The following is a 16,789-nucleotide window of genomic DNA, read 5'->3' as shown; positions in this document are numbered from 1 at the left end:
GTTGTTGAGAACTGTAGCATTGTAGCTATGCCTAACCTTAACCTTTTTCCTAACCTTAATCTCAGTCTCCTAACCACCGTTAATTATCATAACCTGCCACGTTACTTATCCAAACCTGCATGGTAAACAAATCCCTAACCCTCACCCTTTTCCTAACCTTAACCTCAGTCTCCTAACCTGCCACTTTAATGATCCTAACCTGCCACTTTAATGATCCTAACCTTTTATGTTTGCTTTGTGCCAAGTTAAATAAATAAATAAATAAACAAAACATTTAACAAATAGTCTCCATCAGTTTCATAACACCGAAACTGACCAATGGCATGTATCCATTTTTATTATATCAGGGAACATCCACATCAAGAAACTGTACAGTAGTTATCCTACTGGGAGGCGCGGGAAATAGTTTAAAGAGCGATTGGTGCTGAGGAAGCTATGGCAGTGGATGGCCAGCAGCCTGTTGAGATTCATAATGTCATTTACCAGTTGAAGGATACCGATAGTAAATATTAATTGTATGTGCGGCTGAAAGGTTTATGGGAGTTCAGGAATTAATATTGAAAGCATTGCAGGCAGTGGTGGAAAAAGTACCCAATTGTCATACTTGAGTTAAAGTATAGATACTTGAGTCAAGGAAAAGGTGAAAGCCACCCAGTAAAATACCACTTGAGTAAAAGTCTAAAAGTATTTAGTTTAACATATACATAAGTATCAAATGTAAATGCAATTGCTAAAATATACTTAAGTATCAAAGGTAAAAGTATAAATCATTTCAAATTCATTACATTAGGCAAAATAGACAGCACGATTTTCTTGTAGTTTAAATGTACGGATAGTCAGGGACACACTCCAACACAGACACAGCGCGCGTTCCTAAATTCGCTCTGGCTAAATACTCTATCAATTATAGAGCACTCTGGTCTGAGTGCCAGAGGACAGAATAATTGATGAAAAACGAACGCCCAACACCCCTTGAATACGACCGGTGTCAGTAAACACAACATACTTAACTACTTTACACCACTGATTGCATCCCACTGACTTTAGATGTTCCTCCCTACGAGGCCCATGAGACTGTAGGGATGTGATTTGAATTGGGCTGTGACTGAAGGAGTGGGATGTTTTTATTTATCTATTTTTGTATTTTTGTATTTTGTTTTGATGTCGTTGTTTCCACAATGGACATGTATTTCTTTCTGCAGTTTACTAACCGTACAGTAGGTGGAGGCAGACACGTTATATTGTGTAAACGTCAATATACCAGAGAAGAATATGACGCTGTTGCACTGTCATAGTGGGGAACAGGAAGTTCCGGGTAGAAAACGACAGAAATGTGTTATGTCGATAGTGGTTGTGTCCGTTTCAAATGTATTATTACAGGTATGTAATAGCACGTTTTAAACTTTCTAATGTCGAAAGAATGTATATTATGTTAGGTAACAAATCCGTCAATGTATTATCACGTTTGGTAAAGGTTTTACTTGTATGTGTTATTTTGGGGTCAAATCGAGTGAGTGAAGAACGTGATTAAAAACGATTTTTCAAGTCACATAGCTAGACTTTGGGTTTATCTGAGTGTATGTACATAATTTCGTCAACGTCATTTCATAAAGATTCCATTTATTTAAGTTCGTTTTTACATGTTCTTGGTTTTGTGTAAAATGATGCTTATGAGCTGGTAAATAGCCTCCGAAGCATCCTGATCTCGCGAGTTTACATGCACTGTTTCGTTAATGTAAGCTCGCGAGATCTGGATGGTTCGGACGAGGCTCGTCAAATGGCGGCTTCAACGGTTTTGGTCGTCTTCCTAGGAGTTTGCTCGTGGTGAAATGACATCAGGCTGCGTGATGAAGTGTCAAAATAGAGAGAAGCTAGCGGAAGTTATCCTTCACCATTTGGAGAGAGATGCCAACTGCATGGAATGGCGTCGATTAATGCGGATGAATCGGAGCACGTGTCAAACTCATTCCATGGAGGACCAAGTGTCTGCGGGTTTTCGCTCCACCCTTGTACTTGATTAATGAATTAACATCACTAATTAGTGAGGAACTCCCCTCATCTGATTGTCTATGTTTTAATTGAAAGGAAACAAATAAAACCCGCTGAGACTCGGCCCTTAATGGAATGAGTTAGACACCCCTGAAACAATGGAAATGGAGAGTTTGAGAAGCAACAGCTGTGCTGGAATGCGATCAATGTGCGGGACAGGTCTGATGACATGGAGTGGGAGGATGAGGGCCTAGTATGTGAATGGTCTGTAGTGGAAAGATAGGAAGAACAGAGATAATGATACTGGAAGCAGTGGCGCATGTAGTTCAGAAACTCTAAAGAGGCCTATGGTAGGGAACTAGAGTAATAATGTGTCACAGTGGAAAGTTGGGATGGTGTTTGAGGAGACCACAGGGCCTCATTTACACCCTATCTGATTAACCAAGGCCTTAAAGAGAGGTGAAGTTCAGCTGGGCAGGATCCGTGTCCATGGTAGATTGTTAATATCTTGTGCTGGTCAGGTTCAGCAAGGGAAGATTCTTCAATTGGAAAATCATAATGGGACAAAGCTCAGAAGTCATGACCCTGGAGCTGATGCTACATTGAAGGGAGTAATAATCTCTGAGGTCCCAATATCTATGTCCATGGATGATCTTGTTAAAGAACATGTGAAGGGAGACAGTGGTTGAAGCCTAAAGGTTGATCAGTAGGAAAGAGGGTTAAAGAAGTGAAAGCTTATCAGTGCTGTTGAGGTGTTAGAAGGTTTTGTCTGGAAAAGTACAGAATAGGATTCCTTAGCTTCAATGTCAGAGAATTTGACGCAGCCTCATCAATCAACCAATCAAGTTTATTTATAAAGCCCTTCTTACATCAGCTGATGTCACAAAGTGCTGTACAGAAACGCAGCATAAAATCCCAAACAGCAAGCAATGCAGGTGTAGAAGCACAGTGGCTAGGAAAAACTCCCTAGAAAGGCCAGAAACTAGGAATAAACCTTGAAAGGAACCAGGCTATGAGGGGTGGCCAGTCCTCTTCTGGCTGTGCTGGGTGGAGATTATAACAGAACATTGCCAAGATATCCCAATGTTCATAGATGACCAGCAGGGTCAAATAATAATAATCACAGTGTTTGTCGAGGGTGCAACAGGTCAGCACCTCAGGAGTAAATGTCAGTTGGCTTTTCATAGTCAATCATTGAGAGTATCTCTATCGCTCCTGCTGTCTCTAGAGAGTTGAAAACAGCAGATCTGGGACAGGTAGCACATCCGGTGAAAAGGTCAGGGTTCCATGACAGCAGGCAGAACAGTTGAAACTGGAGCAGCAACAGTGAATCATCACAGTGTTTTTAAATGCCAAAGAATTGGACATGTAGCTGTTGAGTGGAAAGATGTGCCAAGTGTGGTGGGGAACATGATTACGGTGAATGTTGGAGCAATGTGACGGTGAAGTGTTGCAATTGTGCGTAGGACACAGAGCAGCATTTGGTGGATTCGAGGTGCAGAGAGATGCTCAGATATATAGAATCCATCATGATGTATCATATGCAGAGGCTGTAAGACAGACTGGTGGAACTACAGTGCAGACTGATGGAGCTTCCATAGTTGGTCCCGTAGTAAGAGGACCTACTGTCAGACTGATGGAGCTTCCATGGCTGGTCCCGTAGTAAGAGGACCTACTGTCAGACTGATGGAGCTTCCATGGCTGGTCCCGTAGTAAGAGGACCTACTGTCAGACTGATGGAGCTTCCATGGTTGGTCCTGTAGTAAGAGGACCTACTGTCAGAACTGGTCTTTCTACTATTCCTGACATGGTTTCGAGGCCTGTTCAGAAATCTTGTGCCCATAAATGTGCTGTGACAAAGGATACTTTAATAGTGAATAATATGTACTTCATAGCTTTCATTAGTAAGCTTATCAACAGCTTGGATTGTGTAAAGCAGAAATACCAGGTTGAAAGTTATCTTGTAAACTGCAGCAGAGTTGTTGGGTGTAACAGATGTTACTGTCGGTATGGTTTTTGATAAGCTGGATAACCTGGGGGTGGATTGTCTCAGCATGATATAAACCCCAATGTTTGCAAACGCAGAAAGGGATCTATTGATATAGTTTATTAGGGGGTGTGGGAGTGTTTTTTGGGGGAAGGGGAGGGTGTGGTAGAAGTTAATAGGTATTTCTTGGTATATTTTCTTAGTACAGAATTAGACAGACATGCATGTTTGTTTGTGGACCTCCATGATACAATAGGAGGTCTGCATCAACGGACTTCAGTGCAGGTAGTGCCTCATCAGAGAGAGAACATTTCAGTTGCACTACAGTTCTGAAGCTGAATGTAATGATGATCAGTTCTTTACATGTGTACTAATATTCAGACACTGATCATTCTTACTATTGTGTGAATGGGAAATAAAATAGGTTTTTGTGAGTGAAGTAATACAGGGAATACAAGGTTATTCATAAAAATGGTACATAGTACCTCCTAAATCATACTGCAATCTTGTCCTAAATTGTTTTATGCATTTATGTGAATTTAGGAAATCTAAGTTAATAGGGATTTCTTGGTTTATTTTCATAGTACAGAATTAGACAGACATGCACCTTAAATGTTTGTTTGTGGACCTCCATGATACCATCTGCATCAACGGACTTCAGTGCAGGTAGTGCCTCATCAGAGAGAGAACATTTCAGTTGCTCTACAGTTCTGAAGCTGAATGTAATGATTATCAGTTCTTTACATGTGTACTAATATTCAGACACATTCAGTTGTTTCTATATTTATCTATAATTCAGGGTTTTCACACAGGGCTTCAAGTAAATTAATATTAGTGCCTGAAAAGTCCTTGAATTTGACTTGCCACTGTACGAACCCTGATAATTCTTAATATGGTGTGAACGGGAAATACAATTGGTTTTTGTGAGTGAAATAATACAGGGAAGACAAGGTTATTCAGGATAAATAGTACATAGTGCTGCCTGAAACATTCTGCGATCTTGTACTAAATGGTTTTTGAAGCATTTATGCATTTATGTGAATTTAGGAAATCTACTATAGATTAAGTGCACTTATGTTGTGCAATTTAAAATGTGTACTTTGTGTCTAATGTGAATGAATGTTTTGTCAAGGATTAGCTACCTGATCTACTGAAATGAGATAATTGAACAAGAAAAAAGATCATATATATTTTTACAGAATAAAGAAAGTGCCAGAACTGTCAACACTAACTAACTTTTGTGTCCTTTTGTCTACATAACTACAGGCTCAGATTAAGAGGCCGTTAACGTCAACAGTGAGGACAAACCCAGTCTGCTTCTTTCCTTCAACACCGAGTCTGAACCTACAGTCACTGGGTCCTGATTGTGACAGTGGAGCCCAGTTTGCACTGCAGGATCCAGAGATGGCATCAGTGAAGCTGGAAGACTGCAGTCAAACACTGGAGCTGAATGTCATCATTAAAGATGAAGAAGAGGAGGAGGAGATTGGTACATCTGATAGTCATGGTAACAGCAGGTTCTATCTACAGTGCATCCGGAAAGTTTTCAGACCCCTTGACTTTTTCCACATTTTGTTCTGTTACTTCCTTAGTCTGAAATTGATGAGAACTACAATTTAATCCATCAACACACACATTACCACATGTCAAATGTCAGGTTTTTAAAATGTTTGCAAATGTAATGTTGAAGCCCCTTTGGCAGCGATTACAGCCTCTTCTTGGGTATGAAGCTTGGCACACCTGTATTTGGGGAGTTTCTCCCATCCATTCTCTGTCAGGTTGGATGGGGAGTGTCGCTGCACAGCTATTTTCAGGTCTCTCCAGAGATGTTCGATTGGGTTCAAGTCCGGGCCTCTGGCTGGGCCACTCAAGGACATTCAGAGACATCCCAAAGCCACTCCTGCATAATCTTGGCTGTGTGCTTAGTGTTGTTGTCCTGTTGGAAGGTGGAACTTCACCTCAGTTTGAGGTCCTGAGTGCTCTGGAGCAGGTTTTTATCAAGTATCTCAATGTTCTTTGCTCCAATCATCTTTCCCTCAATCCTGACTCGTCTCCCAGTCCCTGCCACCACCATGCTTTACCGTAGGGAAGGTATTGGCCAGGTGATGAGCGGTGCCTGGTTTCCTCCAGATGTGATGCTTGGCATTCAGGCCAAAGAGTTCAAACTTTATTTAATCAGACCAGAGAATCTTCTTTCTCGTGATCTTCGTCTTTTTGGTGCCTTTTTGCAAACTCCAAGATGGCTGTCATGTGTCTTTTACTGAGGAGTGGCTTCCGTCTGGAAACTCTACCATAAATCCCTGATTGGTGGAGTGCTGCAAAGATGATTGCTGCAGAGATTGTTGTACCTTTTGACGGTTCTTCCACCTCCACAGAAGAACTCAGGAGCTTTGTCAGAGTGATTATCAGGTTCTTTGATCACCTCCCTGACCAAGACCCTTCTCTCCCGATTGCTAAGTTTGGCTGGGCGGCCAGAGTCTTGATGTTTCAAAACGAATTATATTTAAGAATGTTGGAAGCCAGTGTGTTCTTGGGGACCTTCAATGTTGCAGACATTTTTTTGGTACACTTCCCCAGATCTGTACCTCAACACAAACCTGTCTTGGAGATCTACGGACAATTCCTTTGACCCCATGGTTTTTGCTCTGACATGCACTGTCAACTGTGGGACCTTATATAGACAGGTGTGTGTGCCTTTCCAAATGATGTCCAATCAATTTAATTTACCACAGGTGGACTCCAATCAAGTTGTAGAAACATCTCAAGGATGATCAATGGAAACAGGATGCACCTGAGCTCAACTTCGAGTCTCATAGCAAAGTGTCTGAATTACTTATGTAAATATGGTATTTCTGTTTTTTATTTTGAATACTTTTGCAAACATTTTCAAAAAAACTGTTTTTGTGTTGTCATTATGGGGTTTTGTGTGTAGATTGTTGAGGGAAAAATATTTAATTGATTTTAGAATAAGGCTGTAACGTAACAAAATGTGGAAAAATTGAAGGGGTCTGAAAACTTTCTGAATGCACTACTACGTTATTTTCATAAGTTCCTCTATAAATTGTGATCCAGCCTGTTGCTTGGTTGAATTTTGTAATTCGGACATCACACATCTTAAGCGATCTTGAGTGCTTAGAGAGGAGACTAAAGAAAAAGAAATAGTCAAAATGCCACTTTTTTAAAAAGTTCTATGAAATGAGTCTGTGTAGTTACTAACCCTTGTGATAGTGAGTGGAGGATGATATGAAGTGAGTGTGTCATTACTAACCCTTGTGATAGTGAGTGGAGGATGATATGAAATGAGTCTGTGTAGTTACTAACCCTTGTGATAGTGAGTGGAGGATGATATGAAATGAGTGTGTCGTTACTAACCCTTGTGATAGTGAGTGGAGGATGATATGAAATGAGTCTGTGTAGTTACTAACCCTTGTGATAGTGAGTGGGGGATGATATGAAATGAGTCTGTGTAGTTACTAACCCTTGTGATAGTGAGTGGGGGATGATATGGCTCATAACATTCACTCCTTTTGTCCCTTCTTGACTTCCACTGTTACCAGGGTTGGGGTCAGTTACTAACCCTTGTGATAGTGAGTGGAGGATGATATGAAATGAGTCTGTGTAGTTACTAACCCTTGTGATAGTGAGTGGAGGATGATATGAAATGAGTCTGTGTAGTTACTAACCCTTGTAATAGTGAGTGGAGGAGGATATGAAATGAGTCTGTAGTTACTAACCCTTGTGATAGTGAGTGGAGGATGATATGAAATGAGTCTGTGTAGTTACTAACCCTTGTGATACTGAGTGGAGGATGATATGAAATGAGTCTGTGTAGTTACTAACCCTTGTGATAGTGAGTGGAGGATGATATGAAATGAGTCTGTAGTTACTAACCCTTGTGATAGTGAGTGGAGGATGATATGAAATTAGTGTGTCGTTACTAACCCTTGTGATAGTGATTGTAGGATGATATGAAATGAGTCTGTGTAGTTACTAACCCTTGTGATAGTGAGTGGAGGATGATATGAAGTGAGTGTGTCATTACTAACCCTTGTGATAGTGAGTGGAGGATGATATGAAATGAGTCTGTGTAGTTACTAACCCTTGTGATAGTGAGTGGAGGATGATATGAAATGAGTGTGTCGTTACTAACCCTTGTGATAGTGAGATGAGGATGATATGAAATGAGTCTGTGTAGTTACTAACCCTTGTGATAGTGAGTGGAGGATGATATGAAATGAGTCTGTGTAGTTACTAACCCTTGTGATAGTGAGTGGAGGATGATATGAAATGAGTCTGTGTAGTTACTAACCCTTGTGATAGTGAGTGGAGGATGATATGAAATGAGTCTGTGTAGTTACTAACCCTTGTGATAGTGAGTGGAGGATGATATGAAATTAGTCTGTGTAGTTACTAACCCTTGTGATAGTGAGTGGAGGATGATATGAAATGAGTCTGTGTAGTTACTAACCCTTGTGATAGTGAGTGGAGGATGATATGAAATGAGTCTGTGTAGTTACTAACCCTTGTGATAGTGAGTGGAGGATGATATGAAATGAGTCTGTGTAGTTACTAACCCTTGTGATAGTGAGTGGAGGATGATATGAAATGAGTCTGTGTAGTTACTAACCCTTGTGATAGTGAGTGGAGGATGATATGAAATGAGTCTGTGTAGTTACTAACCCTTGTGATAGTGAGTGGAGGATGATATGAAATGAGTCTGTATAGTTACTAACCCTTGTAATAGTGAGTGGAGGATGATATGAAATGAGTCTGTGTAGTTACTAACCCTTGTGATAGTGAGTGGGGGATGATATGAAATGAGTCTGTGTAGTTACTAACCCTTGTGATAGTGAGTGGGGGATGATATGAAATGAGTGTGTGTAGTAACTAACCCTTGTGATAGTGAGTGGAGGATGATATGAAATGAGTCTGTGTAGTTACTAACCCTTGTGATAGTGAGTGGGGGATGATATGAAATGAGTCTGTGTAGTTACTAACCCTTGTGATAGTGAGTGGGGGATGATATGAAATGAGTCTGTGTAGTTACTAACCCTTGTGATAGTGAGTGGGGGATGATATGGCTCATAACATTCACTCCTTTTGTCCCTTCTTGACTTCCACTGTTACCAGGGTTGGGGTCAATACCAGATACTTCAGAAAATAGACTGAAATTCCAATTCTCTGTAATGCTTTTAAATTAGGAAAATTTGGAATTGGATTTTGGTTTGCTTTGTGGAATTTAAATGAAATTGACCCCAACCCTGACTTACCCACTTTTAGAATAGTTTTATTCCCCTGTATTGTACAGCCTACTGATATGAATACATATGTCACCCAGTACAGCCAGAAGAGGACTGGCCACACCTGATATGTGACTAGTTTCAGAAAACTAGGTGTATGTCACACGTCACTACTTCACAGTAGAGCTATTTGAACGCAAACTTTTTTTTAAAATCAAAATGTGTTTTTTGTCAGAAATGTCTTTTGGAACATGTGAACTTTCATGTGCCTTAATAACAAACTTGTATGCCATCTGTAAATACAAATAAAGTAAAACAATTCTGAGCCTAGTTGGTTTAGCCACAGATAAAGCCAGCAACCTTTCAGCTAGCCATCACTGGCTGAGATAATGAGTGGGCTGGACATGCCTAGAGATTAGTTCAGATTGGTCTGCCATATAGCACTTCTGTCTATTTGACCTGGTCAGTATGTGTAGGTAATCCTGTCTAATGCGGCTTTAAAGAATATATATTTCGTAGTGTAACTCCCCACTTTCTGGAGGACCGAGTTTTGAAATCAGTGGAATTAGAGTATGATAGGTAAGGAAAACACCTGTCTCTGGATTACATCTTCAAACTAAGGGTAACGATGACATCAGTGAGAGAGGGAGAAGCGTCCATCCATGTATACGGACGGGTAAGATAGTCTAGCTAGCTACATTTTCAGATATTACACGTTTCTAATTTTGTCAAAGTCGTTTTAATTTCAAGTTAAAGTGTTAGTGTACTGTTAGCTAGCTGGCTAACGTTAGCTTGGGTGCTTGACTACTGCTGTTAGGTCAGCTAGCTAACGTTATGATCTGTGTAGTAATATTATTCATATCTCAGAGAAATTTGCGTTGCTAGTTATAGGCTAATGTTAGCTGGCTAATATTGAACCTGGTTTGTTAGCTACCAGCAGATTCATGCAGGTTACTAACGGCAAGAGTTGTGACTATGGTTCATTGTTTAGCTAGCTAGCTACATGTCTTAACAAAAGACTCCACTTTGCAAGTAACCATTTCAGTAGAATGTTTATGTCACTACAACAACTATTGATAGACGTAGCTGGTACATTCGCTCTGGCTATCTACTCAGATTTCAGCGCACTCTCGTCTGAGTGTGCAAGAGCGCAGAATAAATGATGAATTTACAAACGCTCAACAGCCATTGAATATGGCCTTGTCCATAAAAGTTGACAAAAAAAGCGTAAATTGTTGCCAACAGCACAGGGTGTGAACAATACTGAATGGGTGTAGACAAAGAGGTCTGCAGTAGGTGTACCAAAACATTCAAAGTCCATTTTCTCAAAAGTGAGGTTACAAGTTTGTCAACTTTTAAAACAGAATTACTTTCCCTATTGTTCCTCAACTGTAGTGTATGATATACAATTTTCCAGCTCTGAGTCTCTACTTTTATCCAATGTTAAAAAAAAAACTCTTTCAAATGTTGCTACATTAGATACAGCCAGAAGAGGACTGGCCACCCCTCAGAACCTGATTCCTCTCTAGGTTTCTTCCTATGTTACTGAGTTTTTCCTTTGCCACTGCACTTCTGCATTGCTTGCTCTTTGGGGTTTTAGGCTGAGTTTCTGTTCAACACTTTGAAAACTGTTAATTTAAAAAAGGCTTCATAAAAAATTTTTGGATCAATATCACAACTGAGTTGGGATTGACATGTATGTCACACAAACTGACTGGTTGTTCTGATGTTCACACAGGGGACCATGTTGAGACATTCTCTACATCCAGAGAGCAACAGCAGGAAGGTCACAGAGCTAAGAGGTCTCACCACTGCCCACATTGTGAGGAGATTTTCCCAATTCTATCAAAGCTAAAAATACATCTAAAAATACACACAGGAGAGAAGCCTTACTCCTGCTCCGACTGTGGGGGGAGATTCTCCCGATTGGATACCTTAAAATGTCACCACCGAATACATACAGGAGAGAAGCCTTACTCCTGCTTTGACTGTGGTAAATGCTTTAAAACATCAACTGAGCTAAAATCTCATCAGCGAAGACACACAGGAGAGAAGCCTTACTCCTGCTCTGACTGTGGAGAGAGTTTCTCCAGATTGGATACCTTAAAATGTCACCAACAAATGCATACAGGAGTGAAGCCTTACTCCTGCTCTGAATGTGGAAAGAGTTTCTCTCAACAGGGCAACTTAAAAACACACCAACGTATACATAAAGGAGAGAAGCCTTACTCCTGCTCTGACTGTGGGAAAGGCTTTAAAACATCAACTGAGCTAAAATCTCACCAGAGAACTCACACAGGAGAGAAGCCTCACTACTGCTCTGACTGTGGGGCGAGTTTCTCTCAATTGAGCAATTTAAGAAGACACCAACGTATACATAAAGGAGAGAAGCCTTACCACTGCTCTGACTGTGGGACGAGTTTCTCTCAATTGAGCAACTTAAAAACGCACCAACGCATACATAAAGGAGAGAAGTTCTCTCAGACCAGCTAAGATTAAAGTCACTCCATCACTTAATTTTCATTTGATAAAAGAAGTGGTAACAGTGAATTGGATCAAATGAAGAAAGCGTAGAACACTGTAATCTTATTGTTTCTCACTGTGAGAGAACTGTGCAGAGGAAAAGGATTGTTATAGAATGTTAGCCTCTCTTTACTGATCAGTGTGCACCTTGTCAGTTTTGGTGTGTTTTGTTAGATTCTACTGTAAACATGTTGAGATTACCTGGATTTTCCCTTAGCGTTGAAAACCCTCTGAGGGATCACTTGTTAAAACAATGCAGTGTGATGGTTGACTGGGTGGTACGGCTTCCTTCTGCAGTTTTCTGTTGCAATGAGTTAGTAGACCAAATATGTATCAGATAGAGATGGGGTGATGATCAGTTTTCACCACTAGTTTGGGTGTATTATTTTTGCTATTAATCAACTTTGTTTAATGATAAACAGGCTTTGAAACATCGACACTGAAAGAATATACATAAATGCAACATGTTTTTATTTAATTTTTTATTTCACCTTTATTTAACCAGGTAGGCTAGTTGAGAACAAGTTCTAATTTGCAACTGCGACCTGGCAACATGTGAAGTGTTGGTCCCATGTTTCAAGACCAGAAATGTTCCATATGCACAAAAAGGGTATTTATCTCAAATTCTGTGCTCAAATTTGTTTCCATCCCTGTTAGTTAGCATTTTTCCTTTGCCAATATAATCCATCCATCTGACAGATGTGGCATATCAAGAAGCTGATTAAACAGCATGATCATTACACAGGTGAACCTTGTGCTGGGAACAATACAAGGACAGCCTAAAATGTGCAGTTTTGTCACACAACCCAATGCCACAGATGTCTCATGTTTTAAGGGAATGTGCAATTGGCATGCTGACTGTAGGAATAGCCACCAGAGCTGTTGCCAGATAATTGAATGTTAATTTCCCTACAATAAGCTGCCTCCAACATTGTTTTAGAGAATTTGGCAGTACCTCCAACCGGCCTCAACCGCAGACCATGTGTATGGTGTTGTGTGGGCGAGCGGTTTGCTGATGTGAATGTTGTGAACAGAGTGCCCCATGGTGGCAGTGAGGTTATGGTATTGTTAGGCATAAACTACGGACAACAAACACAATTTTTGTGCCATTCATCCGCCGCCATCACCTCATGTTTCAGCATGATATAATGCAGCTTTGTGAGGCTCATTTGAACTTGTTGAATTTCTGGGATCTTTTATTTCAACTTCATGAAACATTGGACCAACACTTTACGTTGCGTTTATATTTTGTAGATTTGTTATTTTAATCATTGATAATTAATGTATTTGGATAACTGTAGTGAACTTAATTGATCTACTAATGAAAAATAAATGTTCTACATTAATTTGTGCTGGTCAGTCTTTGTTTTTGGGGGGTTTCTATACTGTAAATGTTATTTTGTTTTATTTCTTAAAATTCTAAATGTATATTTCTATCTCCTAAAAACATGTCACTACACCTCTACACGTCACCATGGGGACAAGCCAATATGCCAGCCACCAGTATTCTCACTAATGCATATGTAATGGTTTAAAAACCTTAAACCTATTAAGTCATCTATGATTTTCATGGAGACTTCAAATGGATCTCCCAGGTATCTAGAGATGGATCCTACACATCACCATGGAGACTTCAAACGGATCTCCCTGGTATCTAGATGGATCCTACACATCACCATGGAGACTTCAAACGGATCTCCCTGGTATCTAGATGGATCCTACACATCACCATGGAGACTTCAAACGGATCTCCCAGGTATCTAGATGGATCCTACACATCACCATGGAGACTTCAAACGGATCTCCCTGGTATCTAGATGGATCCTACACATCACCATGGAGACTTCAAACGGATCTCCCAGGTATCTAAATGGATCCAAAGAACAGTCAGAAGTAGGCTTGGATTTACTCCACGACCACTTCTCTAGTTTCCCCTTTTATTCCTTCTCTCTCGTCTCCCCTCGACACGCCATCAAACAACACATCCCCTCCGCCATCTTCTAGCCTTCCTGAGTCTGCCTCCTCTCCGTCTTTCTCCCAATGAATGGCCTGATGTCTCCCTGTCTCTGTGGTTCGCAAAGGCCGAACACGCATCACACACTGCATGCCTCTTTCCCTCCAGGCAAAAAAAAAAAGGTTTCAAATTCTCGCTGAAGTTTCTAGCCACAAGCATAAACTACCTAGCTGGCTTTTTCGATGATATCATGGGGGTCTGCAAACAAACGTTTAAGGTGCATTCTGCCACCTGTGCAGGAGTGTGAGATCATTTATGGTCTGCATATTTTTTTCTTCTGTAATATAATTATTTAAATCAACAAATCCCTACTAACTTCTACCACACCCTCCCAGCCAAAACTCTCCCCAGCCCTCCAACCCCATTAAACTGCATCTATATCATGCTGAAACAGTCCACCCTTAGGATTGTCAACATATGTTACCCATAAAAACCTTGAATATAGAAGGTTGTGTAGGAACTAGAATATTTCAGTGATATTTCTACTGTGTGTGGCTTTGACAGATCCCATGGGATGATCAACATGTTCTTTGCCATGTTATAGCCCTATTCGGACAGGCGTTTCTAGTTACTTTCAGGCATTACTACAGACGTTCTTTTTGTCATTATTAACCAAGCATGTGTGTTATTCCAGAGGACGATTCACACAAGATTTGTTTTTCCAAATTGCCCCCGTTTTATTGACTCTTATGACAGAAGCCCGATGCATGGTTCTGACTGTCTGCCTGTGCCCCTCCCATATCTCTCTCCCTCGCTAGCTCGCTCTTTATTTGCTGTGAAAGATGCTACAGTTTTTGTTCTCGAAGTAATAGACTACGGAAAATAGTTTCCTCCGATGCAAAAATACAGAATCTTACCCAGAAATGGGAATCGACTCCCACCACTAAGCACTAGATCTGTGCTGTGAAAACGAAAGGTTTCGTGTCCGTTTCAAATGTATTACTACAGGTATGTAATAGCACGTTTCAATTGACTAATATCGAAATAACATGCTAGGTTGAAAATCCGTCAAGGTATTATCACTTTGGTCAAGATGTTGTGTTATTTTTGTGTCAAACCGAGCAAAGGACGTGATAAGTCACATAGTTAGAGACGACTGAGTTTGAGTGAATTAATCTACATTATTTCATCAAGATTTCATAAAGATTCCATTAACACTTCTGAGTTCGTTTTACGTGTTTTTAAAAAATGGTATTAGCTTGTGATAGAATAATGTATATGTTGAAAGATAATGATCAAATAATTCCACTCCGAAACCTTATAACTGTATGAAATTGATTAGAATCATAAAATTATAATCTGATGATGTGTGTAGTTTTAGTCTGAATTGTGTTAAACAATGTATCTGTATAGTGGAAAAACACAGACTGTCTGAGCAAGGCGTAGTTTAAGATTTGAACGTGTGTGTGTGCCCAGGAAAATACCGAAGAACAATTAAAACTGTGTTTGGACCGACCTGGCTAGGCCTCTGAGGAACCTATGAGAGCACAGGGAATACTTCTCAAGGTTTCCCTAATCTTGGAGGAATGGAACTGTCACACAGTGGTGAGAACTACGGAGAAGGATAAAACTCACCTACTGTTTGTGTGGAAGTATGTGCAATAAAATGGATGTCTTTGTATAATGGACTTTAGAACGTTCTCTGAATAAACTGTAGTATCTTTTTGCATAAACTGAGTCTTTGACTAATTATTATTAAACCCAAGGTCTTACAGATCTCGGGGATCACCAATGTGTCTGAGAAACACAGTTCAACTGATGACGGAAGTCAGCCTGCAGGCGCCCGGCCTGCCACTAGGGGCTAGAGCTCGATGAGGCAAGTAAAGCCCACCCGGCCAAACCCTCCCATAACCCGGACGACGCTGGGCCAATTGTGCGCCGCACTACGGGACTCCCTGTCACAGCTCGATCGAACCCCAGGGTGTAGTGACGCTGCAACACTACAGTGCCGTAGACCTCTGCGCCACTCAGAAGGCCCTTGTTTGACCCTTTTTTTTGTGCCTTCCTCTGAAACCGCCTGGTGTCGAGTTACTGGATGGCAGGGACTTCGGCACCAGTGATGTACTGGGCCCTACGCACTACCCTCTGTAGCGCCATGCAGAGCAGTTGCCATACTAGGCAGTGATGCAGCCAGTCAAGATCCTCTCAATGGTGTAGCTGTAGAACCTTTTTGAGAGATCTGAGGGCCCATGCCGCAAATGTTCAGCCTCCTGAGGGGGAAAAGGCGTTGTCGTGCCCTCTTCACGACTGTTGGTGTGTTTGGACCATGATAGGTCCTTAGTGACGTGGACATCGAGGAATTGGATGCTCTCTACCCGCTCCACTATGTCCCTGTAAAATATGAATGGGGGGCGTGTTCAGCCCTCCGTTTCCTTTGGTCCTCGATAAGCTCCTTATGAACATCATTCTTACGTAGGTGTTCCTTTTATCCAGATGCGAAAGGGCAGTGTTGAGTGCAATAGAGATTCCCCTGTTGGGGCAGTAGACAAGTTGGAGGGGTTCAGGGTTTCTGGGGTGATGGTGTGAGCCATGACCAGCGTTTGAAAGCATTTTATGCCTACAGATGTGAGTGCTACGGGGCGATAGTCATTTAGACAGGTTATCTTGGTGTTCATGGGCACAGGGACTATGGTGGTTTGCTCAAACGTGATCATATAGTTGTCCTGAACAGCTGGAGCTTTCACGCATGGTTCAGTGTTGCCTACCTCGAAGGTCGGTTTGGTTTAAAAAATATACAAATTAAACATTAAATGAAATAAATAATGACTGACAACAATAATTGTAGGGCTTTTTAATGGAAATTCCAAAGGCCAAAATAGTGAACATTAAATTGCCAAAACATTGAAAATATTCCATTGTATCTGTCAGGTCCACATTCGGTAGACATTAATAGAAAAGTAGTAAATTACTATGAAATAATCAAATAGACAGTTGTGTATATTAAACTGAATAAAAATCTAAATGCAACATATGGGGGCGAAAGGTAGCCTAGTGGTTAGAGCGTTGGACTAGTAACCGAAATGTTGCCAGATCGAA

At 40.8% G+C, this 16,789-nt stretch overlaps 1 protein-coding gene across 1 annotated transcript; it reads left to right on the top strand.

Moving 5' to 3' along the window:
• The first annotated feature begins 1,282 nt into the window (after positions 1-1,282).
• On the top strand, positions 1,283-13,085 carry LOC116362207 (zinc finger protein 239-like). The gene is made up of 3 exons (XM_031816529.1): positions 1,283-1,380; positions 5,243-5,483; positions 10,955-13,085. The coding sequence occupies exons 1-3, from the start codon at positions 1,339-1,341 to the stop codon at positions 11,707-11,709; spliced, it is 1,038 nt and encodes a 345-aa protein (XP_031672389.1). The 5' UTR covers positions 1,283-1,338; the 3' UTR covers positions 11,710-13,085.
• The last annotated feature ends 3,704 nt before the right edge of the window (positions 13,086-16,789 follow it).

This window comes from Oncorhynchus kisutch, unplaced genomic scaffold, assembly GCF_002021735.2.
Source record: "Oncorhynchus kisutch isolate 150728-3 unplaced genomic scaffold, Okis_V2 scaffold814, whole genome shotgun sequence".
NCBI lineage: Eukaryota > Metazoa > Chordata > Actinopteri > Salmoniformes > Salmonidae > Oncorhynchus > Oncorhynchus kisutch.
The sequence above is the reverse complement of the archived record's forward strand: the minus strand, read 5'-3'. Positions and strand labels throughout refer to the sequence as shown.